This window comes from Euprymna scolopes, chromosome 11 (genome assembly GCF_053919585.1).
Source record: "Euprymna scolopes isolate OS-2025 chromosome 11, ASM5391958v1, whole genome shotgun sequence".
Taxonomy (NCBI): Eukaryota; Metazoa; Mollusca; class Cephalopoda; order Sepiida; family Sepiolidae; genus Euprymna; species Euprymna scolopes.
The window spans coordinates 139,532,019-139,559,204 of NC_136492.1; the positions used below are offsets into that span (position 1 = coordinate 139,532,019).

Genomic DNA, 27,186 nt, shown 5'->3' on the forward strand with positions numbered 1-27,186 from the left:
ACTTTCCTTAGATGCTAATGTCCACTATAGTAATTTGTGTGGCTTCTTGAGTCATATGGATTCTCTATAGCTCATTTCCTTACATAGAAAGTCATAGATTGTGAAAATTAGAAAGCCTCACTTCTAGACTTATTGCTAATCACAGAACCTGAGGATTGTGTGACAAATTCCCATAATCAACTCAGAAATACAGACCACCTTGTGATATCGGTAGACATCACCCTTAAATCCTGACACCAAGTTGTGGAATTCTTGCTCAAAATATCAACATATTGTAGTGGAATTGGCAATAACCGAAATGGGGGGAAATAAAGAGCTTGTGTCGGATATGTCTGTTGTTGTGTTGTGGGCCGAGCAGAAGAGAGTTTGAAGATGGCGTCCATGGGTTTTTATTGGCATTGACCCCATGCAATTCTTGCAGAGTCGCGTGTGCTCTCACGCGATTATGCAAATCTATGAGAAGCAAGTTTTCTTCTGCCTTTTTCTTTTTTTTTCTGTCTCCTTCGTCTTCTTTCTCTACAGTCATTACAGCCAAGAAATCCCTCCCTTCTTTTGTTCCTGATTTTTGCCTACTACATTTTGCTAAACATATATAACCTATCTCGTCTGCATCAACAGAATCATTGATGTTTATATTGGTGTCCATTTAAATGTTATCGCTAATGTTTGTATTAGCATTACTGGTTGAGTCTGTGTCAGTTTTATCACTCGAGTCTGTATTGGTATTGTTGTTGGATGCGTGTTAGAAATTGTTCCAAATCAAGAGTTCTCTTGCATTTCTTCCCCTGGTTACTTGCCACAAGGTAAAGTTAGACTCAATTAATTACCTCCTGCATCCAAGTGGGAATATGCTTTGTTTGGGATAAACATGAGTCCAAAAAGAAACAAGCTTACATAACGTATTTATCTTGAATCACAGTGCAAGTGCTGAGCAGAAAAATCTTCTCCCTATACCAACTGCAGAAGAAGTGCGGCAAACAGCAGATGCCCATGTATATTACCTTCATAGATTTCACCAAGTCATTGAACCTTGTTTACAGAGGCGTACTGCCTAAGATTCTCTCAAGCAATGACTGTTCACAGAAGTTGTAGTACCAAGTCCTTTAACACTAACATGAAAATATTCTGTACTTCATCCTCATGAGAATTTGTTAGCCTTATGCGAAAAGGTGTGGTCATTGCACATTTTTATAGAAACTTATGGTATTGAATTTTCTAGTTAGCCAATCAGTTCCTTAGTTTTAATCGCATCCATCCTAATCAGCCAATGGTCTGGCACTTTGATGCCTCTGTTAAGTCTCAAAAGACAAAGGGGCAGCTGCGTGTGTAATTGTGAAACAAGGGTTGCGCAATAGCCAACCACATCTCTTCTGAATCGGCACTGTTTGAGTCCCGTAGCAACGAAAAGTCTAGGATGACTGGAAACAATGCCGAGATAAACGGGGAGCACATAGAGCACCTGGAAGTCCCAAATAGCAATTTAGTGCTTACCAGGTTTAATGTTGCTTCATTTCGGTGATCCAGCAGGAACCAATGTGTCAACGTGATTATGCTGCATAATTGGGCACTTACAGGACAAAGGTACAGTTGATGTCAGGTTTACCCTTTTCCTTTGTGTGTTTTTATGGGAACGGTAGATATCCTTTGAGTATAGGAAGCTGACCTACTTTCAAAGTAGGTTTAGTTAGATATGTTATTTTGTGTTTTGGTTTATATTTCGGATATTATGTTAGTTTTATTTATAAAATTATTTATTATATGAATACATATGTTTATTTTATTTTATTTTTTATTATATTTATTTATTTTCTATTGTTATTGTCAATTTTAAATTATTTATGTATTGCTATCCTAGAGTAAAGTTTATCCTGTGCACATAATCTTTTGCTATTTCTCTCTTACAGTTTAATAGATGTTGTGGTTCTTGAAAGAATAGGATAGCGACTTTCTCATTCAGACATAATCTACATGGATCATCTAGGTCTCTATATGTACTTGCTTGTCTTACTATTTTTCATTCAACTATCGTCGAATGTCCACTTTCTCTGAGTTCTCGGTCTTGGTTTCTTCGTGCTGTTTTAATTCGGTGTTTCTTGTTATTGAACATGCTTTTATGGTCATAATATCTGGTTTGGAAAATCTAAGGAGTTGACAGAGAGGATTTTGAGCCATATAATGCACATACTGAAGAAGCGGAAGAGGGACCACCCGTCTTGCGTTTACAAAGGAGTACTTAAAAAAAACGGATACTGCCCCCCTGCCCTGATTGTGAAACACCGCCTATGGAACAGACTGGTAGCAATAACGGTGGTAATGAGATAAAAGGAAAAGGAGGAAGTGCTGCCTCCGGTTCTTCGAAGAAGTACCCGACAAAGATGACTGCCCCCCTGCACCGTTTGTGATCATGAGATCAGGGGGGAGTGTAGCAGAATTAGCAATAACCGAAATGAGGGGAAATAGAGAGCTTACCTCGGATACGTCTGTTGTGTTTCGGTCTGAGTGGAAGAGAGAGTTCCAAAATGGCGTCCATGGGTTTTTATTAGCGTTTACCCTATACAATTATCGTAGAATCTGTCTGCTCTCCCGCAATTATGCAAATATATAAAACCGCCCGCTATAAAGGCAGGTCACTTGAAAGCAGTCAGGGGGCGTCTGGCAAATTGTGTGTAGGTGGTTTTGGCGATTGGATTGTTCTTTGTTACGAACCACGTGTCTGCAAGAAGCGAGTTTTTTTCTTTCTGTTTTTTTGTCTTCTTCTTTCTCCACAGTTATTACAGACCAGAAATCCCTCTCTTCTAGAGGTGGGCGATACTGACTACGTTGCGGTGAGAGTGGAGACAGGGCTCGGAACTGCTCGGGAAACAAACGAGGGAAGGACGCAAAAATGCCAGTCTCCTTCCCCACAAAGATGCAAACGCGACACTCCCGGTAATAAGCATCTATGTTGACAGGACCCGATGTTATGCACTTATTGATACAGGATGCACTAGGACGATTTTACATGCAGACCGGTGCCGGTCTTGGAGAAAGACGAATGTGAATGTCAAAACGATTGGTGGAATGTCCCATGCGTGCTTCGGTGTTGGAGTGGTCTCTGTGTCCACTGATGAAGGTGTGTCTGCCAGAATCAATGTGTTGGTGGTGCGTGGCAAACCGCTGGGGGTTGACTTACTTCTAGGGATCGACGCCATAAAAGCTCTGGGAGGTGTTGTCAAGCCTACAGCATCAGTGCGGCTGGGCGGCAGGAAAAATATTAAATGCGCAGTCATTTCTATTAATGAATCAGATTTCACTGCCAGCTTTGACCATCAAAACTGAACATGGACCGCATCATGGAAGTGGTCTGAGGACCCCCACTCCCTGAAAGGCTACACAATCGAGTGTCAGAATACCCAGTGCCGGCAGAAATCCGTGAAGAATACACACAGGAGTTCAGCACCTGGATAGATAATGGTTGGCTCGTGCCATACCAAGAGGATAAATTGGGATCCCCCAAATACCTAATTCCCCTGATGGCTGTGATACAGCAGAACAAAGCCAAAGTGCGCCCGGTGATGCACTACTGGGAGCTAAATCATTACGTAGACGCATTTATGGCCAATGCAGATGTTTGTGCGGCTAAGCTGCGCGAATGGAAACAAAAAGGTGCTAATGTGTCTCTACTGGACCTCAGGAAAGTGTACCTACAAGTCCGGGTCTATGAGACACTGTGGCCATACCAGACTGTGGAAATCGATGGGAAAAAATACTGTCTGACCCGTCTTGGGTTTGGTTTGAATGTGGCTCCCCTGATAATTGTCAGTGAAGTATTATCTCAGGAAGAAGTTGTAAGCTGCGCAGCATCTGCTTACATTGATGACATTTTTGTCAACGAAGACGTGGTGCCCGCAACCCGTGTAAGAGAACACCTAGTGCAGTTCGAGTTGGAGTGCAAGAACCTGGAGCGGTTGAAGGACGGTGCACAGGTGCTGGAATTGGTGGTCATGATAGAACACAGTGAACTGTGGTGGAAGCGGGGAAATGCAATTCCAGAGGCTCCTAGCATTGTTATGCGATGAACAATGTTTTCCCTGTGTGGTTGACTTGTCGGGCACTTTTCAGTGTGCGATTGGCTTCATGTGGCTTGCGGAATACTCAGAAGGAGAGTAAGTTCAGTAACAAAGGGCTGGGATGATGAAGCAAGGGACACCGTACTGCATCGTATGATGTCTGAAACCTTAGACTCTGCATAGCAGAACGATCCGGCCCGGGGAAATTGGTGTGTGGATGACAAGGAGTTGAATGTATGGGTCGATGTTAGCTCCCTAGCAGTTGGTGCAGCTTTGGAGATGCGTGAAACTGTGTTGGAAGATGCATGTTGGCTGTGACCTGAAGATGATTCTCAACATATCAACAGCCGAACTGGATGCCGTATTGAAAGGCATCAATTTGGCTCTTTAGTGGCAGAGCAAGGTGCTACACATAAAGACAGTTTCTGTCTGCATATACCATTGGGTCTCAGACACACTAACCGGAAATGCGCAAGTATGCACCAAAGCAGCAAGCAAGATGATTATTAGGAGGCAACTAAGCACTCTCAAGGAGCTTGTGAAAGAGTACAGGCTGACAGTGGACGTGACGCTGGTTCCATCAGCATGAAACATCGCTGACCGATTGACACGAGTACCACAGCGGTGGTTTGAGGCAATGAAAAAGAAAAACGGGCTTGACCCAGTGATAGGCATGGTTCACACAGATGAGCTGAATGAGAGTCAAATCAGTGCTAGTCACAAAGATAGTGGACATCCGGGGGTGCGACACACTACCTATTTTGTCAGGAGAAGTTGCCCAACCATGACAAAAGCAACTGTTAAAACGGCCATATGGAAATGTGAGGAATGTCAGTCCATTGACCCAGTGCCAGACAGGTGGGAAAAGGGAAAGCTGGAATTAACGAAAATTGGCAGAGAATTGGAATGGATATCACGCATTATGGCACCTTCCACTTTTTAACTCTAACAGACTGTGGTCCATCGTGTTTCTCCATTTGGAGGAAATTGGCAAGGCAGGACTCAGCAAGCGTTATTCATCAGTTGGAGGCAGTGTTCATCGAGTGCGGCTCACTGCATGAAATCCTTTTAGACATTGACACGGCTTTTTGCAGCAATGCGTTCCAAGCATTTGCACATAAATGGGGAGTTCACTTGTGATTTCGTTGTGTGTCTGCTCCAGCCGGGAATGGCATAGCGGAGCGATGTCACCGTACAGTGAAACGAATAGCAGCTAGAATGCGCTGTTCCATACAGGAGGCTGTCTACTGGTATAACATCACATCAAGAGACGACACATCTCCCTTCATTGTGCCTGCCAAGAGGATTTATCGATAAGAAGTTCGAGTAAAGGAGACCAATCTCGCAACTGCATCCCCAAGTCCCAAGAACAGCTCTTACAAGGTTGGAGATCATGTGTGGGTCAAAAGACCGCAAAATCGATGTACCACGAGGTTGGGCAAGGGTGAGGTGACCAAGGTAATCAGCGCTCAATCGATTTTGGTGGACGGTGTGCTTCGCCACGTGAAAGATCTGCACCCTCGCCATTATGTTGTTACATCGGAGGAAGAGGAATACTCAGAGAGTACAATGTTTTCTGAAAGGACGGAGAGTATGATGCAGGACAATGGAGAGGATTTTGAGCCATATAATGCACATACTGAAGAAGCGGAAGAGGGACCGCCCATCTTGCCTTTACGAGGAGTACCCGACAAAGACGGATACTGCTCCTCTGTCCTGATTGTGAAACACCGCCTATGAAACAGACTGGTGGCGATAACGGTAGTAATGAGGAAGATGACAAGGAGGAAGTGCTGTCTCCGGTTCTTCGAAGAAGTACCCGACAAAGACGACTGCACCCCTGCGCCGTTTGTGATCATGAGATCAGGGGGGAGTGTAGCAGAATTAGCAATAACTGAAATGAGGGAAAAGCAGTCAGGGAGTGTCCGGCAGATTGTGTGTAGGTGGTTCTGGCGATTGGATTGTTCTTTGTGACGAACCACGTGTCTGTGAGAAGCAAATTTTTTCTTTCTGTTTTTTTTTGTCTTCTTCTCTCTCTACAGTTATTACAGACAAGAGGTGGTTGATCCTGACTATTTCCTATCTGTGTTCCTGATTTTTTGTTTTGTTTTGCCTACTACATTTTGCTTCAGTTCTGTATTTTTCTTCATCGGCTTTTCACCTAAGCAGGGGGTAATGTAGCAGTTTACAAACTTTACTATAAGTGGATCAATGACCGGCGCCAAAGTGATTTGGCCACACTGATCAATCAGTTGGCAGGGCACATTGATTTGAGTTGTCCCCTTAAGGATTATTTTTAGCCCTTTGGGATCTCAGCTGCGATCGTCAGAGAGATGCCAGCAAGCGACCTATACTGATGGCAGACGACACCTAAAAACAGACATTTACACTTTTTCTTTCTCTCCAGTCTGAGATACAATCTTTCTTTTTCTAAATAAACCCTTTATTATTGTTTTGTTAAAAGCAATGTCGTTTGGCCTTGTATTTATTTAAGTAATTAATCGGAGAGAAATGCACAACATCTCCCTCCTATAGTACAACAACGGAGACCGCCATCTTGTTTTGAAATTTTGGCCTTTCTAAAGCTTGCCACTCCAGATTGGCCTTTTTGAGGCCAAATTTGGCCTTTTTTTACGCACTTGCGTAGAACCATGGTCCATGCAAGAGCGTAAAACGGCTAGATTTGGCCTCAAAAAGGCCAATCTGGCAAGCCTTAGAAAGGCCAATTTTTTTTGGCGGTCTCCGTTGTTGTACATTTAGTCTAATAAAAAATGTTGAAAAAATAATGGAAATTAAATTTTTTCGGGTTTTATTTCAGCCCTAGGGTCTATGTTTTATATAAAAATAATTTTTATACATTTTTGTCTGTGAAATAATTTACGCCGCTGAAATGCACATTGGCCTAATAATAATTCAAGTTTTACGATATCTTTTTGTTTATTAAATTGTTAAGTGATAAGTACCAAAAAAGTGATTTTTAATATTCAGCCAAATCCATAACAAGCGGCACTTGAATTATTGGTTTATTTTATTGACGCTACACCGTAATCACGTGATTAAAATTTTAGCAGACGAAAAATTGGGAGGCAAAAGAGTAAGGAGAATCGCTTACTCATACAAATTATATTTTCTTAGTTAGCAATAAAACTACCTGATACGTAATTTTTTGGAATATGACATCTTCGTTTCGTGATGAGTATGTAACAGCATAAAGATTTTTCTGTATATATATTTTTTTTAAACTAGGCTGAATTCTTAAAAAAAAAAAACGATTTATAAGTTTATTAAAAGGTTTCAGAAAAAAAAAATTGAAACAGGTGATGGTCATTCTATCGTAGTTGAACTTTGGATTTTGTTATTGTGGATTAAAGCTGCGGTCTGAAACAAAAGAAAAAAACTAATCAAAATTATGTTAACACTGGCGTTTAGTAAAGCCAATACTGTGCGAACGGTATAAAACGAAGAAGGGAATAAATTTCTATCTACACCGGTTTTTTCGCACGGTGATTATTCAATTAATTTAACAATGAATCGCAGAGTACACGAACACTATGCTAACGGGTCTTATTGCCAGGCCAGCTGGGCTCAGCCTTCAGTACACCAAACACTGGAGGAATTAGATTTTGAAAGGGGAATCTGGAGAGATGCGTGTTATGGACATACGTCGACTATCATAAGGAAATTGAACAAAGAAAACCCTGTTTGTTCGGTGAACTCTATCGACAGTTCAGGTTACACCGCGTTGGTAAGTGTCTCGTGTTTATGTTTTGCTACTATTTAAAAACAAAATTTGGTAAATTTTTACATCACCGTTCACATTTGAAATGTCAACTTTTCGGGTATACTGAAAACGAATATCTCAGTTAAATTGGAACTGAAAAGTCGTTAACCAGATATGAAAACCTATGATATCCAACGTAATGTAATCCTTATTCCTTGGCAGCCATTTTGGTATTTTTTTTTTTAGATTAGGTCCACTCCACCTCCACAATTTTCAGTGCTAGTGCTCCCTCCGCGCTATTTTTAAAATCTTATTTCCAAGTTTAATTAAAGTTTTATGATATGTTTTTTTTTTTTTATTCAATTGTAAGGTTGAAGTATAGAATAGGTACAAAACACCTCCCCATGTTAAGAATGGCTTTTTAAATAATAACGTTATTATTTACGTCCGGATCACTCTCTGCACTAGTACCTAATTTTCTTTAAAATTACGACTTAAGTAGGTTTTCGACTATGCTGAATACGAAAATCGCATTGAAATTTTGCAGAAATAAGTAGTTATCGAGATATAAAAAGTATTATGCATTGTATTCTTTGGGGCCAATCTTTTTTACGCGCGTGTGGTGTGCGCGCCAGCGCCACAAACAACTAATCGATGGCTGAGTCATGTGTATCAGATTTTTTGTAGGAATTTTTGACACCCTTAACACGAAACTGCGAATAAAATATAAAAAACTCGTGGGTTTGTATTACTGTACAGTAGATTCGAAAAAGTTGTCAAAAAACAAATATATAACAAATAAATGTTATCAAAGGCAATATAAGTTACTTTTCTACCAAACTGGATATATTTTTCGTGTTTTTATTCAATGTAACATTTATTCAGCTCGAAAAACATACAGTGTTTACCGATGTATTGGAAAATTCAAGATGGCGTCTGATTCTCTCTTTAACACGGTAAGTTTGGGAAAAGGTGTTATAAATAAAAAACTATACAAAATACTATTAAAAACCTGCCGAATATATGTCAACCTATGTCACGGTAACATATATTGAGCGAGTTTTTAACAGTATTTTATTTGGGTTTTTATTTATAACACCTTTTCCCAAACTTACTGTGTTAAAGAGAGAATCAGACGCCATCTTGAATTTTCCAATACATCGGTAAAGACTGTATGTTTTTCGAGCTGAATAAACATGTTACATTGAATAAAAACACGAAAAATATATCCAGTTTGGTAGAAAAGTAACTTATCTTGCTTTTGATAACATTTATTTGTTATATATTTGTTTTTTGACAACTTTTTCGAATCTATGTGTACAGTAATACAAACCCGTTGTTTTAAAAGTAATAGAAATATATTTTTTTATTTTTTAAAAAACTAATTAATTTTACGAACTCAATATTTTTCAATTTTTAAACTTTAGAAATCTATCAAACTTTTTCTATTGGTTCTATTTTTACGATATTTTCAGGGTCAATGTGAAATTTTATGCTCTTTCCAATAAACCGAATATAATATTTTAGACAAACGTTTTTTTTAATTCACGCCCCCCCCCATTTTCAAGTGTCTATTAAAAAGTAAATAATTAATTTACTCACCAAAGTGTTATATATCACAAATTGAAGAAAAAAGGTCAATAAATAATAGGCACCGCCAAAAATGGCCGAAAAATCAAGTTGTTGTTGTTTTTTAAAACGAAATTACATTTATTAAAATCCATTATTTCCGAGTAACTTTTTTTTTTTCCAGAAAGACAAAACCATGAATTTTATCATATAGAAAGCAGAATAATGTAAAACTTTTTCTACTATTTTTAATTAAATTTTAAATGTTAAATTTTCCCCAAAAGTTAACAATTGGCGTTTTTTGTTTTGCACAAAAAACGTATATAAATAGTCAAAAAAAAAAAAAAAGAAAAAAAAAGGTTTTTGAAAGAATTAATTTGTTTATTTCTTGTCTAACTAAGATTTAGGGTGATTTTCTATGAAAATATTATAATATAAGTACCTGGATTTCAAATAATTCCACTTATTCATATAGGCAACCAGTTACTTCGAGTCGATTTGATTACTGTTTACATTTGTGCTTGATAAAAAGTAAACTATGGAAGACAAAAAAAAGCAAAAAAAAAACTTATTTTTCAGTGATGAAAATTTCAATGTATTATTAACGCTGAGGCTGGCCAGTACCAGATGAGTGACCATTTGTATGAGTTTGGTTTTTAATGTGTATGTGTGTGGGGGCCAGGCTCTCCAAAATGGGGAGGGGGGGCAATTTAAAGCAGAATAAAAAAAATTATTTCAGCGCATTTGGTCCACCGTAGTCGAAAGGCGGCAAACGTTTCCAAACTTGAACGAAAAAAATAATATTTTTAACACAAAGGGCACAATATTTGTCGAATTTTTTTTGTATAGATTCTTCAAAGCATTCCCTGTTTAATAATGGTCATGCATTATTCGGCTCGCTAAAAAGAAATTGTTAATTTATTTATCAAAGATTTTAAAATGGCTTTTTTCGTATAAATATTAAAAAAAAATTTGTTTTTTTTTTTGTTTTGCTTAACTTAAATTAATTATTTTACTTAACATATTCACCGAATTTCACACTTCAAAACTCAAAAGCGGGATAATTAAACACAATCGAAGTTCTGATATTCAGACATCAAAATAAGGTATGCAAACAAGTTTTTTTAAAAATTTATTTATTTATTTATTTTGTTAATCTATAATCCCGTCCCTTACAACAACATATGTTTTGCTCAGTTTCAGATGATTATTTTAAGCATATTTGGAACCCCCTCAAAACAAGGGGGGGGGTGTTGTAAGCAAAAAAAAAAAATATATATATATAAATATTGTTTATGAAAAATAAGTACACTGTTATAAAGGTCATTCTTCTCTTAATAATCATTGAAAATTTCGTATTGATTGGATCATTACCTGATTTTTGGTAGATTTTTAAAAAGACGGTCCGTCAAAAAGAACCTACCTGTCCCTCCAGTTTTGGCGGTGCCTAATAAATAATATATTCAAATTTAAAAAAAAAAAACTAGTTGTTTTTTAGAAATTTACCTGTAAAGTTCGAAGTTTAAAACCTTTTTTTTTTTTAACCACGTTGTTTGTTTTTTCTTGTTTTTTTTTTTTAATGAAACCTTGGTCCTTGCTCCTTTTAATTGAAAAAAGAATTAGAGCTTGAATTATATTTTTCGAGTAGTTATAAGCTTGGAAAGACAGGGGGTCGAATAATTCACGGCTCCCATTTTGAAATGTCTATTAAAAAGTAAATAATTAATTTACTCACCAAAGTGTTATATATCACAAATTGAAGAGAAAAGGTCAATAAATAATATATTCAAATTTAAAACAAAAAAAAAGTAGTGTTTTTTAGAAATTTACCTATAAAGTCCTAAGTTTAAAACCTTTTTTTAAAAAAAACACGTTTATGTTTTTTTTTTTTTTTTTTTTTAATGAAACCTTGGTCCTTGCTCCTTTAATTGAAAAAAAAATTTAGGGCTTGAATTACATTTTTCGAGGAGTTATAAGCTTGGAAAGATGGGGTGGAATTATTCACTGTTTTTCACGAAATTTCTGACACACCTATGACACTGCCACCTAGTGGAAACACTTTTTTGGGATTGCTCGCCCCCCCCCTTCCACTTAGCGGAAAATCCACTTTTCTGAAACTGAGAATGCCCCCTCCCCCCAAAAAATAGTTCCCGGAAACCTTGTCCCTTCTTGCTAGGTAGGAAAACTGATCCCTTATTTATTCAATAAGAGACCAGTTTTTCTACCTAGCAAACGGGGACGAGTTTTCCTGGGTTTGTTTTACCATATACAGATTCGAAAAAGTTGTCACAAAACAAATATATAAAAACCAGTCAAAATCCTTTTAAAAACCCGCTGAATATATGCCCACCTATGTCACGGTAACATACATTGAGCGAGTTTCTAACAGTATTTTTCTGGTTTTTTATTTATAACTCATTTTCCCAAACTTACCGCCTCAAAGAGAGAGCCGGCTGGCATTTTAAATTTTCCAATACATCGGTAAACACTGTTTGTCGAACTGAATAAACCTGTTACATTAAATATAAACACTAAAAACATCCAGTTAGGTAAAAAAGTAACTTATCTTGCCTTTGGTAACATTTATTTGTTCTGTATTTGTTTTGTGACAACTTTTTCGAATCTATGTGTACAGTAAAACAAACTCGTTTTCCTAAATTAAAAAAAATTGGTCATTTTTATACATTCGGTCCAACAGAACAATTTTCTACATTTTCAAAACATCATCCCCTCTTCATGTTAAGTGTGTGTTACGAAATATTTCAGGTTCGCAAGAAAATTAAAAAAAAAGATAAATAGAAGAAGAAAACATTCTAACTCAACACTCACCTTTTAAATTATGACTTTTTATTGGTTTTCGGGTATGCTGAAAACGAACATCACATTTAAACTTTCCACGGACTCCACGATATCTTGGTCAAATAAACGGGCAAATAAGTAATAAACAAAACAGAAAAATGCGTAAGAAAATTCAATTTTAATAAACAATTGGTACTTGTACAGTTTAATGAAATGAAAATATCGCTCAATTTCATCAAGTAGTGTTTTTTTTTTTTTTTTTTTTTTACAGCGAAAAAAAACAATTTGTTATGATACCGAGCAAAGGGTTCGATTTTTAGGAAAAGCTAGTAATAAAGATGGGGAGGGAGTGTTGGCACTTTACATTGAGTTATCTCCGCATGGCGTATTAAAAATTTCCACAATGGCTGACTTCAACGCGCTCTCATAAAAACGTGTTTTTCCGCTGTAAAAAAAACAAAAAACAAAAAAAAACTACTCGATCGAATAAAATAAAAATTTTTTCGGAGATATTCAGTCCAAAACAGATACGTACAATATATGTGGTAATTTTTACTTACCGGAACTCAATGTGGAGGGGTGAAGCAATGGAATTCTGTGTGGCAGTCGTTCAAGCAAAAGGTTTGAAAGTGCTTGGTCGACTGATTTTATAATAGTGTTTGTTTTTTGTCCACTCACGTGGGTCGGACTTAACATTTGCATAGAATTGAGTAGGGGTTATAAAAACACCCCTATCGTCGATATGTGTTGTTGAGTTCAGGTTTAACCTGTAGAGTTGCAGAAACGCCTCTCTACCTCCCACTTTAGTTGGTTAAAATCCAACATATAACCTTTTTCGATATTTTCATTTTTTAATGTCTTCATTAAACTGTACATGTGCCATTATAGATTTTTATAGAACAGAACTTTTTTCGGAAATTCTTATGATAAATTATGTGCAAAGAATTAACCTTTTATGATAAATTATGTGCAAGAAATGTCCTGCGATTTTTTTTTTTTTTTTTTTTTTTTTTTTTTTTTGTAAAAAAAAAGTTTACTGGTATTCTGTATGAAGCGATGTAACTGTTACGTTTGAAAAATCGTTTGGTTATGAATTTGGTTTACGCGGGCTTGTTTACGTATGCATGCGTATGAGATATTCTTGTGCGCATGACCATCTGAAATTTTATGATACAGGTCTTTATATCTTGCAAACTTTTTTTGTTTATTATTACAATTTCACCCGAAACAAGGCACATTGCCACTTTGATGTAGGGGGCTACTATCAGGGGCATAAACTGCAGGGGTACTATGTGGGGAGTTGGGCAGCAAGATGTCGGTTCACGTTACACTAGAATTTCTCTGTGTACAGTTGGGGAAGCAGAGACCCGGAAGGGAATTTCAAAGTCTAGCGGTTCTGAGGAAGAAACTACTGGAGTAGAAGGCTCTCTTAAATCTAGGGATCTCGACTGTGAAGAGGTGGGATTTTGCTGCTTGTTGGGTTTGTCGGGGGTATTTATGTCGAAGGGGTACAAGTGCTTGCAGTTCGTCAGAGCATCCCCCATTAAAATGCTTGTAGAACAGGCAGAGAGATGCAACATTACGGCGATGGGACAGAGCCTGAAGCTTAGATGACAGTTAAGGACCTATTAGGTTGGCGACTCTCTTTTGAACCTTGTCTAGGAGTGAGAGACTAGTGGCAGATACACCAGCCCAAACAACAATACTCCATACATGGGCGAATGGTGGCCTTATAGAGGTACAGGATACTTTCGGGTGTTAGTAGCTTTCTTGCACTGTAGAGAGAACCTACCTTTTTCGCAGCAGTCCTGGCAATACTCTCAATGTAATCTTTCCAACTCCTGTTTTCTGTGAACATTAGGCCGAGGAGTTTAAAAGATGTACTTTCAGATAAAGATTCTTTGGCCATTGCTATTGGTGGTAGAGAAGGTTTCTTGTAGTTATTGAAGGAAACAAGTTTAGTCTTGGCAGCATTAAATGTGACCATCTATTTTTGTCTCCATTCCATTACAGATTGGAGGTCGTCCTCTGGTGTTTCTGCCATTTTTCTAGATATGTGTTCATTTGTTTTCCTGTTGTGTCAGTTATAGAGCGTTGTCATCAGCATATATACCCATCTCACAGACAGTTTTGTCAGGGAGGTCACTTATGAATATCAGGAATAATAGAGGTCCAAGGATAGACTTCTGTTATTTTTCAAAAAAACTTTAATAGTTTATTTTGGAAGTATATTCCATAAAGAAATTAAACAAACTACTTTAAAAAGAGAAATTACGAGTTTTGTATATTTTATTCGTAGTTTTGTGTTAAGAGTGTCAAAAACCCCCAAAAGTTCTGACACCCCTACTGCTTCACAATGAATGCCCTGAAAAAGTCCTGATTAATGTTTACCAGTTTTAAAATAAGCAAACGAACTTGGCTGTTTTTCAGACTAACAGAATATTTTTTTAGCTAGTGAACACCAACCAGAAGGGACTAATAAAATGAGGCACCACTTCTTGACCAAGGAGATATGTCACCCCTAGCATTTTTTTAAAGTTTGGTGACTAGGGGAGGGGGGGTAGGAGTGTGGCAAAACATGACAAATTCAATTTATATAAAATAATTGGAGAAAGTAAAATTAAAAAAAAAAAAAAAAGGCTAAATGCGCAAAATTAGGTCTAAAAACATGGTGGTTCTAAAATGAGTGATCGATTTATTAGAGCGTTGCATTAGAAACTGATCACCCTGCCACCTCCTTACAAATATTTAAATATTGACATTTTTCATTTGTTTTGGTAATCTGGTAGACTAGTGTCTATTTGATAATAATCTGCTGAAAAGATTGAAAAAAAGACAAAAAAAATGTAGAAGGTGGGGGAGGGAGACGAGCTCCTTCATGTCTGCCAAAAGCTTTTTCAGCTTATGAAAATACAAGACTAAAATCGTGTTTATATCATCAACGTTTGAGTTTGATTAACAATCCAGATTCGAAAAAGTTGCCAAAATAATAAAAAAAAAATAACAGATAAATGTTACCAAGGACAAGTTACTCTTCTACTTCACTGAATAAGTTTTTATTTTTAAATTTTTTTTATTTTGTTATTTTGGTTCGAAAAACAACCAGTGTCGAGACAATCAGTTAGATATAAAACAAAATAATGGTAGAATTAGAAACCTACTTAATAAATGTCCACTTAACATTTACTGGGTAAGTTTTTAACAATATTTTATATAATTTAAAATTTTTACTTTGTTGCGACTTCAAAGATATGAGATACTGTACGACCATTTTTTATTTTATTTTTTTTTCTTGTGCTCGTGTAACGCTTGACACTGCTTATTTTTCAAACCGCATAAACATTTAAAAGTAAGTAAAAACACTAAACTTTTTCCGCTAAGTAGAATAGTAACTTATCTAATCCGTGTTATATATTTTATTCTGGGTTGAAAATATTCAAAAGATTTGAATCATTGAATTCCAATGAGGGTCGTTGATAGTGCTCAGAGCAAATGATTGTATTTACTTACATCAGAAACCCTCTGGAAGAACTGAAGCAAAGAAAATGTTTGTGAGAGTGATCCTTTTATGCTAGGGGTAGCCATTATGTTCGACTCGTTTGATCGGATAACTTGGGTATAAAAAGTCACATGAATGGACTGAAGGGTGCGGTTTATCATTCTGAAGTTGTGATCAATTGAAATTTCATCTTTTCTAACATTGCCAGACTAATGAGGTTATACTTACGGCACAGTTGCAAACCTTTGACAACCACTGCTCTACAGTGGAAAATTTCCACACTTTGCAACAGTGATCTGCTAACCTTGTGTTTTTTGATTCATTTAACTATGGCCACAAAGCGAATGTCTATCCTTGAGTATTCCTTTGGGATTGAAAAGAGATCCGAGACGTTACTGGATACAGAAGAAAGGTATGAGCACATTATCAGATACGCATTGAATAAATTAAAAGCCAGAGAGGTATTAGATGCATATGCCTTGAAGGACACCACAGGCAACATAAATGATTGGTTAGCTAGAGGTGAACCAAGTTGAGGAAAACTTGATCAAATTTATTCCTAGAGACAAGGAGGCATGCCACGCTTATGAGCATGTTGAATTTAAAGAGATAGAGATTTGCAAGCCCTAACTCAGGAGGTTCACAAGGATGACATTCCTTCTCCCTCTCTGCAACCCGAATACAATGCAGTCAACTCTGAATGGCACTGCTATGTTTAAGCCTAAAGTTAAATGTCCTAGTTTTGATGGCTTGGATTCAGAATATGTTCGCGTTGAGGGATTTCTTCACTAGATTTAACTACTGTACATCTCGGTTGACATCCAGAAGGGAAAAATTAACCTATCTTAAGACCTGTGTTATGGGACATCCCTTTTGTTTAATTCACGACCTTGAAGAAACCTCCCATAACTATGATGCTGCTTTAAAGTTTCTTAAAGACAACTACTGGAATGAAGAAACCATTAGAGAAATATTTGTCAGTTTATTCCAACTTTCCTCTCGAGGCAAGTCGATTTTGAACTCCTAAAGAATTATTTATCACAAGTAAATATGAGTTGTCAGAGTTGGACTCTATGCTGGAACACAGATTCATGGAAAGAAATTCAGAAGGGTCATTAGCAGCCCATATATTGTTTCAAAGGCTATCCAACCGTCTTAAGAATTGGTGCGGTCCCTAGGCGCCCCATATCCCTTGTTAAGTGCTATTTTGGATACTGGCATCAGGATACTAAAATCCTGGGAGTCAACTCTTTCTGACCCCCCCCCCTCCGAAGTTTGGGTTATATCAACTCTGGTAGGCCCCTTCATTCAACGAGGAGACAGTGGCAACAGCAACTTTGGAGAATTTTCACATCCAAGAAAAATGTAAAGCTTGCAACCTTTGTTTGAGGCATGGACATTCTGCTCAAGATTGTAAGGAATACCTTACTTTTCCTTAAAGAAGGCGCTGTTGTCTTGAATTAGGGCTTTGTTTTAGGTGTACCAGTGCCAATCATTTTAGCAATAATTACCCCTGTAAAAGAAGCTTCGAGAGCTGTTGTGACTGGTGTTCATCCCATGACCACAACACTGTCATGTGTCCCATGCCTGATACTTCATTGACTAATGAGCGTATCACTACTATTCTCAGCGAACGATTGTGCATTCTGCCTATTACAGATATCATATTCCGAAGAGGAAATAAATCTGTGACTATTAGATGTTTAATAGACACTGGTAGTCAGAATTTCTACTTTAGTGGAAAAATTTTACATGATTTTTTTTTTTTTTTTTTTTTACACAGTGATCACCACTTATCAAGGCCCGGAAGCCACTCTGGGATAAGGTTATATACTGCACTGTGACCCAAAATTTGTTTCTAGTGAAGCGAGATTGTGACGTTTCTGCCTGCTTCCCTCCTGACTACAAATTGGATGTCTTCAAGTTCAATGTTAACAAATTCCTAATGAACCGCCCCCTTATTAAACACTTCATCAAATCTCCACACTAACGTAATGTACTTGCAATAACCCTTATCCCTGAGTGGCTTCCGGGCCTTGATAAGTGGTGATCACTGTGTAAAAAAAAAAAAAAAAAAAAAAAAAAAAATTGTAAATTTCTGCAAATTACAACATCAGTGGAGTTGGCTCTGGGAATAAGACGTCAATTGCCTATACTGATTGATAAAGAATTGGATCTACATCACTAATAAAGATGCTGGAGGCAAACGTTTTATCTAGCTGACGTTATCCGGTTGGTAGCCAGAGACCTTGGATTAACCACTAAGTAGGCTGTCCTGTCAGCAGGTGCAAAGTACTGGGGCTGCTGTATTGCCATTTGGTGAATGGATTCTGGACCATACACTAGCTTCAGGTTGGGCTTCTCTATGCCATTTTAATTGTTACGGCTTTACCTTTCCATGTGTTATAAAACAAAAATATATATTTCTCCGTTTCTTTTTCTTTCTACCCTGCTTTAAACAAGTCTGTTGACCTATTCCACAAATCCCAAAACTTCATGAAAAATTTCCAAAAAACACGATTAAACCCAGATCTCCAACTTCTAATGTAGACTCCCACTACTATGTCTCCTTCTCCAACATCAGGAGGTCTACGTTCTAACATTTCAGAAGTTGAAACCCAATTACAGGAGACTAAACCAGACCTATTAGTCCTAAGCGAAACTGGCATTGGACAGACTATTTCCCTAGATGAGTTCGTAATTAAAGGATACTCTAACATAACTTCCAAATCTGACCCCCAAGATCGCCATGGGCATGGAATATGTGCCTACATTAAGAATGGCTTTCTTTGTAGTAGGAACATCTCCAGAGAAGATCCTAACGTACCCTAGGGTTGCACTTGCTCACACTACTATGTTTATATTTGCTCTCTATCGCACCCACAACAGCAGAGTTACTATCTTTAAGAGCATATCTGAGAAAAATGATCACATCCTGTCTGCTCATCCTTCAGCTAATATTCATGTATATGGAGACTTCAATGTTCACAATGTGGAATGGTTAACCCACTCAAACAAGACAGAGGATGAGGGGAAGTTCTGTCACCATTGCTTATGACCTCACTCAGATTGTTCACAAACCAACCCATGTGCCCAACACTGATGGCCAGTATGCAAGTCTCCTAGACCTCTTTCTCACAACTTGTCCTGAGCTATGTTCATCTTCTGTTCTGTCTCCACTGGGATCTTCTGACCACTCTGTTGTATCAGTTAAGATAAAAACAAAATATAAGTCCTCAGACATACCTTTCCATCGTACAGTGTATCGACACTCTATGGCTGACTGGGATAGCTCTTGTACATTTATATCAGATCTACCTCTGCATTCCATGAATAAAAAGGATGTGTCCTCTATAGATCAGACCTGATGGAATGGTTAATTGTAGGAATATAGACCATTTCATACCCTCAAAATAATTCCAGCAAAATCCTAATAGCCAGCCGTAATTCTTTCCAGAATGTGCTGCTGCCATTGCGCACAGAAATCACTTTTTCCATTGCTTCCAACGTAATAGATGTACTAAGATTAAAGCCACTTTAAGGACTGCCAGCAACCACTGTAAAAAAAAGTAATAAAGAACGCGAGGGACTTGTATGCTCAGTCCTTCAGCTTGGTTACCACTTGGCAAATAACGAACAAGATCTTGAACAGAAGGGTGTGTTCTATCCTAACTATCATCAATGGATCTGAGGTAATCTCGTCAGCATCAGACAAAGCCAAACTCTTTGTCAAGAAATTTGTAAGTAGTTCTACCCTATGCGACCAAGGCCGCCAATCCCCGTATTTCCTTCTGTATCAGGAAACACGCCATGCGACATACAAATATCTGTACGCCATCTTGCCAAGCTAATCAAAAACCCTGATTTCAGTAAAGCAACCAGCCCCGATGGCATTTCAATTATAGTGCTGAAAAAGCTCCTATACTTACAAAGCTGTTTAAGGGTTATCTTAAGTAGAATTGCTTCCCAACACCTTGGAAAATCACATCAGTATGCCCTGTATTTAAGAATTTAGGTGATCGGTCATCTCCCTTTCAGTACAGATCAATAAGTCTCCTGTGTGTCATGATAAGTTGCTGGAATCTGTTAAAAGCAGTTAAAATAGCCTTTTTAGTGACATACAATATGGTTTCCGTTCTGCTAGATCTATAGCAGATATGCTTACAGTTATCTCATAGGATTAGCGAATCTCTCGATGAAGGCTTCCTTTCTAGGATGATTGCTCTTGACATATCAAAGGCCTTTGATAGGGTATGGCATAAAGGTCTACTTCACAAGATCTCCAGCTACCGTACAGCTGGAAATGTCTTCTCAATTATGAAATCATTCCTCTCTAATAGGCTCATAAGAATAGTGGTTGATGGGCAGAAATCAGAAGCTCACATTATTAATGCTGGAGTCCCTCAGGGGTCCATCCTGGACCGAACTCTCTTCCTGACCTACATTACATTGATTTTCCAAATTGCATCCTTACGTCATTCGTAGACAGTTATGCCGACAACATTATAATCTATGGCAGCTCCTCACAAGCTGTAAACGACCAAGTTCTCTCCGATTCTCTCTCCTCTGATCTTGAGCACGTGCTACAATGAGAAAAGAAGTGGCTGGTTACTTTTAATGCATCTAAAACCAAGCTTCCATCTTTACATCGTCAATGCTCTTATCCCACTGGCATCAATTAAAATGAATGGCTCTTGTCTTGGGGAGGCTTCATGTTTTGACAAGCTTCTGTGCTTGATCTTTACTCTTGATCTGAAATAGGTACATCAAATCTGTTGCCAAAGTTGCTGAGAAAATGGTGGGATCCTTCTATCGATCCAGTAGATATATAATTTCTGATGCAATTCTCTACCTATATAAGAACCAGATACATCCAAGGATGTAGTACTGTTGCCACATCTAGGCAGGAGCTGCTAGAAGCAGCTTATTTTGGCTTGACAGTGTTCAAAATAGACTTCATAGCCTAGAAGGGGATGCCCTTTTCTCTTCCCTGCAAACTCTCTCACAGAAGAGATGTTGCAAGCCTGCTTCTGCTTTGTTATTTTCATGGCAAGTGCTCGTCTGAGCTCCGATCTATGGTCCTACCTTGCCAAACTTTCACGATAAATACTCATCTAGCTGAAAACACTATCAATAATTTTCCCCTACTCTTTATCTGTGCCTAAACCTAAACATAGATTCCATGAACAAAGTTTCCTTCTTGGAAGTGCACGCCTGTGGAACTGTCCTTTGTTTGCCTGTTTACTAGCTGACTACAATATGATCATCTTTAAGTACAACGTAAACAAATTCTTGATGAGCCGTTCCCCTTAAGTAATCCAATTTACCAAATTTCCACTACTAACAATTACTATGATATTGTCCCATTGACTACTGTTCATTCTTTAACCCCCATCCTCGAGTGGCCTCTGGGCCTTGATAAGTAGTGATGCTTATGTAAAAAAAAAAAAAACCCTTAGAAATGATAAAATGCATGGAGGGTAGAGCCTGGCTCTCTTGGCGAGGAGTGATACCCTTTAGCGATTCAAGGAATCATGTTTCCTCATCAAATAAAATTGAACCAAACCGTCAAAGTATCGGATTATGGTGAGGTCATAAGATCTGCTCAACTGTTGATACATGTTCCTCTTATTCAGATCCTGATGAAGAAAGTTTTGAGGACAGAAAGAAACTTGTATGGATATGCAGCATTGTCTTTGTGTCTTCTAGAAAAGGAAACCTTGTCTGACTATGATACACAGAAGGTAGAAGAGTTCATGAGAAACATAGTTGATTTTTTTCTTTAGATAATTGTTCTTTTATCAACTTGCTTGAAAAGAGCTATGAAGAAGATGCTTAAAACCGTTTGAATTATGCAAGTACTATCAGTAGTTCAAAAGTTATGAGAATTTTTAGTGCCAAAATTTAGGCTTTTCTGTGGACATTTTTCTTTAGAAAAAGTGGGCTAACTTCAACATTTCCAGAAATTTGGTAATTTTGCCACCATTTAGTTATTTTTCAAGCTATTCTCATGAAACTTGGTACTCTTATGTAAAATTGTGTGCTTTTTCTGATTATGCAGTCAAATCTGATGTGTATCTCTTTACCATAAGCCATGAATTATAAATTAAGATGTACAAATTTCAATTTTTTTTTAAACTGGTGCATGGTATCATACAGTGGGTGTCTCTTCATGAACAAAACTAAGTATTATACTGGTATTTAAATATATCCTTATTGAGAGTAGGTATTTACCTGCCTCCTCTCCAAAGGAGAGCTTAATCTGGCATGTAACCATTGAATGCTTAAAGAGCATTCATAGCCGGTATTTACCGTTAAGGACCAAAGATAAACAACCTGAGTATGATTGACAAGATACAGTGACTCAATGAAAACTGGAGTTGTTGATTTCAAAATATTGGGAAGTATCTTATAGGCCAAAAATATAGCTAAAAGCTCCTGAGTGGGTAGTGATTCTTTTGATAGGACCCACTTTGGGTTTTGAAAAAAACCAAAACCTTTCTTCCTCTGTTTAGAATACAAAGAAAAGCCACAGAAACATAAAAATTCAGCAGGAATAGCTTCTAGAGAACTTGATTTTGCTCGATTGACTTAATTCTCTGCCAACAATCTCTTTCTGATCCCAAAACAACTTCATTTTCCATGGATTAGTGATAACAATTTTCCCCCAAATATTAACAGGTAGGCACTAGGACAAAGTACAATCTTGGAAAACTGTGCCAAAATACTGCGTTTAATGTCAACTGCAGGTTCAAGGACTACTGAATTTTGCTGAAGGAAATAAACATATGCCAACACTTTTTCTGATATAGGAAGGGGAAAGCAAGCACTCTCATCCTCATTTCCTCCTGCAAACACTCGTTATTGGAGTTAGAAGATTGCAATTCAAATCCCCTTTGTCGAACTTTCACAAAAAACACTAGTTTAGCAACCATCAACAGTTTCCTCCACTCTCTATCTGTACTTAAATCTAAGTTCAAATTCCATGAACAATGCTTCTTTCCTAGAAAAAATTTTATAGAAATAACTATCGCTGTTGCAAAAATTCATCCGTGTGAAAAATTCAGATGAAAGACAATTGAAGGTGTGAAATTCACAAAGCTGAAACACCTACCTTTAAATGAATTTTTGTGTTCCATCAGGACTGTTAATGGCCTCTCTAGGCAAATAAAAAATTTTGAAGAATAGCAATTATCCATATCGCTACATTTGAAACTTTCTTATAAAATCAATGATAGAAATTGAGTTGAATTGGGAATTAAAACTCTCCACAATGGAGAATTTCTCCACAAATGTATGAGTTTTCGAGAATGTTTTCTGTGGGACATGTGTCCTTTCACAACAAAACATAACTGGAAACTTAAACTGCACCTTCCGTTGGCATGTCACACATGTATTTAAAAAAAGATGTTCCAAGACAACTCCTGAAATGTACACAGACAGACAGACAGACAGACAGATACAGACGCGTTCACTTTTATAAATAGATAGATTAATCATATTTAATTTCTTTTATATTAGTATAAATAGTAATTGTATTGTATCTACATTTTGTTGGGAAGTGGTAATTTATACCTGTGAGCCATGCATTATACAGCTGCCCCGTTTTTAAATCTCTGAAACGGCTACATGGTAGGCAGCTGATGATCCTCACTTTCTATTTAACAATTTTAGTCAAGGTTTTTTTTTATTTTTTCATTCTAAGACAGTTAAATTCTGTTTTGTAATTGTACTTTATAGATGTCAGATTATACAAGTTCTAAGTCTGCGATAGGTTAAATTTATTATTTGTTTTTCTGGGAATTTAAGCTGCATTCTTTATTTTCATTTTTTTTTCTCAAAGCTTCTTTAATATATATATATATATATATATATATATATATACTAGCATTTCAGCCCGGCGTTGCCCGGGTGTTTGGATGTGTATGTTGAGTAAAAAAAAAAAAAAATGTGGTAGTAGGAAGGCAAGCTCGAACCCGTACCGCAAAGGAGGAAAAAAACGGGGTAAAACCTAACGTTTATGCTGTTACGACCACCGCCAAACCAGAAGCAACATTTTTTAAAATTAAGGCTAGACAATCTAAAGGAGAGAATAACTTTAAAAAATATCAGCAAAAAAAGTGACCCCCCCCCCCGTAGAATGATACTGATCTTGGCAAAATCCGTCGCCTCTATCGAAAGTTTAAGGCAGACATGCAAACAGACATACACACATACATTTATGTATTGGTAACTAAAAATTTTCGACCCAAACTGATGAAAAAGCTTGCCCTATCTCGGAATACCCTTTATGTAAAATTTCAAGTATTTAGACCAGAAATTGTCTGAGTAATTTGGAAGAGACCGCAGAGGTCAATTTTTTAAAACTTTGACCCCTATTATGACACCTTAAAATTTATTGTTTTGGGCTCAAATCAAGTTATTAAGTTAGATCCATGTCCAAGAAACCTATATCTAAAATTTCAAGTGCGTAGACCCAAAATTGTGGGAGGAGTTTGGTAGAGTTCTCACAGGTCAAATCATTGAACTTTGACCCCATAATCGCCAAATTTCTGGCCAAAAACCAATCAAATCGATTTTCCCAAATCTCACTACCCTGTATATCAAATTTCGAGTCTGTAGACTTAAAATTGATAGTTATTGCGTTGGGAAATGTACACAGACACAGACTCGTTCACTTATATATATATATATATATATATATATATATATATATAAATAGATTGCATTTTAAAATTTACTACTATCATTAAAATCATATTTATTGAAATTATATTTTTATAGTAAAAATATTGAATATTCAATGATATTTTAATTTCTTAAATTAATTTTTCTTTGCATTATATTGGTTTTATTAACACTGACATTGGGGGCTTTCTTCTTTTTTTTTTCATAATATGATATATTAAAAAATATTGTTAATCTCTACCATTTATTTTCATAAGAAAAACAACAAATTGCGTTTTTATTTTTCCATAGTTCATAGATATATAACTAGTAAAGGTATCCTTTTTTTTTTTTTTACACAAAAATAATACTTTTTCATTAAGATTTAAAAGATTTAATAATGAGATTAATTATATTATGTGATCGTTAATAGGTATGTGCTAAAAAAAATCATGGTGAACGATAAGGCCCACGGTTATAAAAGCCAGCTATAATTTTTTTTATAAGTTTTCAATTACTAAAATCTTTAAACGAAAAGAAATGTATTATAATGAAAAGTATTATCACAGTGGTTAAAAATCCTGAAAATTCAACTAAATTTTAATTCTAAAAATCCCTTGAAATATACGTGTTAGTTTTCTGGAATTCAAAGATAATTAGTTAGTACTAAGATACTGAATAATAATAAAAAAAATACTTTTATTAAAAATTGCATAATTATCCCCAAAATTGAGTTTAGAAGCCCAAAATGTCAAAAAGTCGTACCTTAATTTCTATATTTTTGAAGATTATAAATTAATTTAAGTACTTTTTTTATATTGTAATAAAAAAGTGCTTATTTATGAATGCATACAGTTAAGATTTTATTTTTCTCCAAAAAGATTCATTTTTAACTTATTAATTTATAATTCTGGAGCATTTTTAATGATGCCAACAGTTGGTATCATGAAAAATGCCCAAATTCAGTAATGTTCTAAAAATGTTGACGTCTGTACATCAGTGTTTTTCTTCAGAATTTGAAATAAAACTTTTAGAAAATGCCTACAACTGCATGTTAAATTTTAAAAATTTTTTGCGTGTTTGAATCATTTGAAGTATTCTTTCTTCAGACTGTTTTCAAGATTTGGTGAGATCATCTTTTGTAGTTTCGCCATAAAATTGATTTTATTTAAAAATCAAACTGCTTGATCAATTTGCATTTTTAAATATTTCTTTCCATCATGGAGTATGTATATCATACAGATTTTTATTTTTGTTAACGCTACATGGAATCTTGAAAAAAAAACCCCAAAAAACTCATCCTTGCCTTTTCTTTTTCTTGTCATAAGTTTTCAAATATTGGTGAGCCTGAAAAGGAAATAATTATTAAACCTCTAATTCAATTGATATTTTAAATATATAATTATTCCTCCTTTTCATTATTGGAATACATAACTTTATTTTTTTCTGATCCAAAGTTAAAAAAAAAGAAGATATTGTGCAAATTCAATGTATTCATATACATTTTTGTAGAAATATTTTTCAAAAGTTTAGGCTCTTTAATTATCTTCCTTGTCCTGAAAGGTTTCTTAACAAATGAAAAGAAAGTGTCCTTAACAGTAATGCACAAGTACCATATTTGTTTTTGAACCCATGCTGTAGTTGGTTAGGTGACACATGTAATATATTTTTTTTAGGAAAGAAACTCTGTTCATGCCAGTTTGGTTTGATTTTTTTTTTTTTTTTTTTTTTTTTTTTTTTTGGTAAGGAAAGAAGGGAAATAGCATCCTTTGGCACCAATTTTCTATCTGAAAAAAAAAATATTTCAGCTGCTGTTTGCCAAAAAGTTTACATTCTTAAACGATCACGTGACTCAAATTAACCAATCAAGTAATGACAAAAAGAATGTTTCCTTAGAATATTTTTATATCAAATCATTCTGACGGTTCTCATTTTAAGTGTTATTGTCACAGCGTTTCAGCTGATATAACCTTCAACCTTCTTTTGAACTCTGAAATTTTGAATCGAACACTTTATTTAATCCACATGGTCGCATGCTCTCGTTCTGTCAGCCTTGGCCGGGTAGTATATCAAGGAATTTCCAATTCTGAGTATCGCCTGTACGGAGTATTAAACTTTCAACTTCCAAAAAAGTACTACTTTAAAAAATTTTTTTTTTTTTTTAAATTACATTTTCACCTCAAACAAGGCACGTTGCCACTTTGATGTAGGGGCTACTATCAGGGACTTAAGTTGCAGGGGTACTATGTAGGAAGTTTAGCAGCAAGATATTTGTTCACATTACACTTGAACTTCTGCACGTCAGTACAGTTGGGGAAGCAGGAAACCGGGAGAATTCTGAAGTCCTGCAGTTCTGGGGAAGAAGCTATTAGAGTAAAAGGCTTTCTTACATCTAGGGATCTCAACTGTGTAGGGGTGAGACTTTGCCGCTTGTCGGGTTTGTCGGGGGGTATTTTCGTCGAGGGGGGGGTACAAGGGCTTGTAGTTCGTCAGAGCATCCACCAAAATACTTGTAAAACAGGCAGAGGGATGCAACATTTCGTCGGTGGGACAGGGGTTGAAGTTTAGATGACAGTTCGGGACCTATTAGGTTGGCAACTCTCTTTTGGATCCTGTCCAGGAGCAAGAGACTACAGGGTGGTCAAAAAGTCAGGTAACATTTTAAAGAAAAACGATATTAGCAATACACGTATATTTAAGTACCATACATTGAAATATAAAATGAAACAAACATGAAATATGTTTATTTTGTTAATTGTCGTCCATTTCTCTCTATCAATCGCTGGAAGCGATTAACCACTGATTGTGTAACACGTGTAATCATGTCAGCTGATATCCGCGCAATCTCCTCTTCAATAAATAACTTTAAAGACGCTATTGTA

The 27,186-nt window shown here is 36.4% G+C and overlaps 1 protein-coding gene across 1 annotated transcript in view; it reads left to right on the top strand.

The window, feature by feature from the left end:
• The first annotated feature begins 7,540 nt into the window (after positions 1-7,540).
• The window catches only part of LOC145288093 (ankyrin repeat and FYVE domain-containing protein 1-like), a 33,776-nt gene continuing 14,130 nt past the window's right edge, over positions 7,541-27,186 (top strand). The window contains exon 1 of the mRNA XM_080136148.1: positions 7,541-7,794. Coding sequence (XP_079992274.1) covers positions 7,576-7,794 — 219 coding nt within the window. The 5' untranslated portion in view covers positions 7,541-7,575. The remainder of the gene's footprint in view (positions 7,795-27,186) is intronic.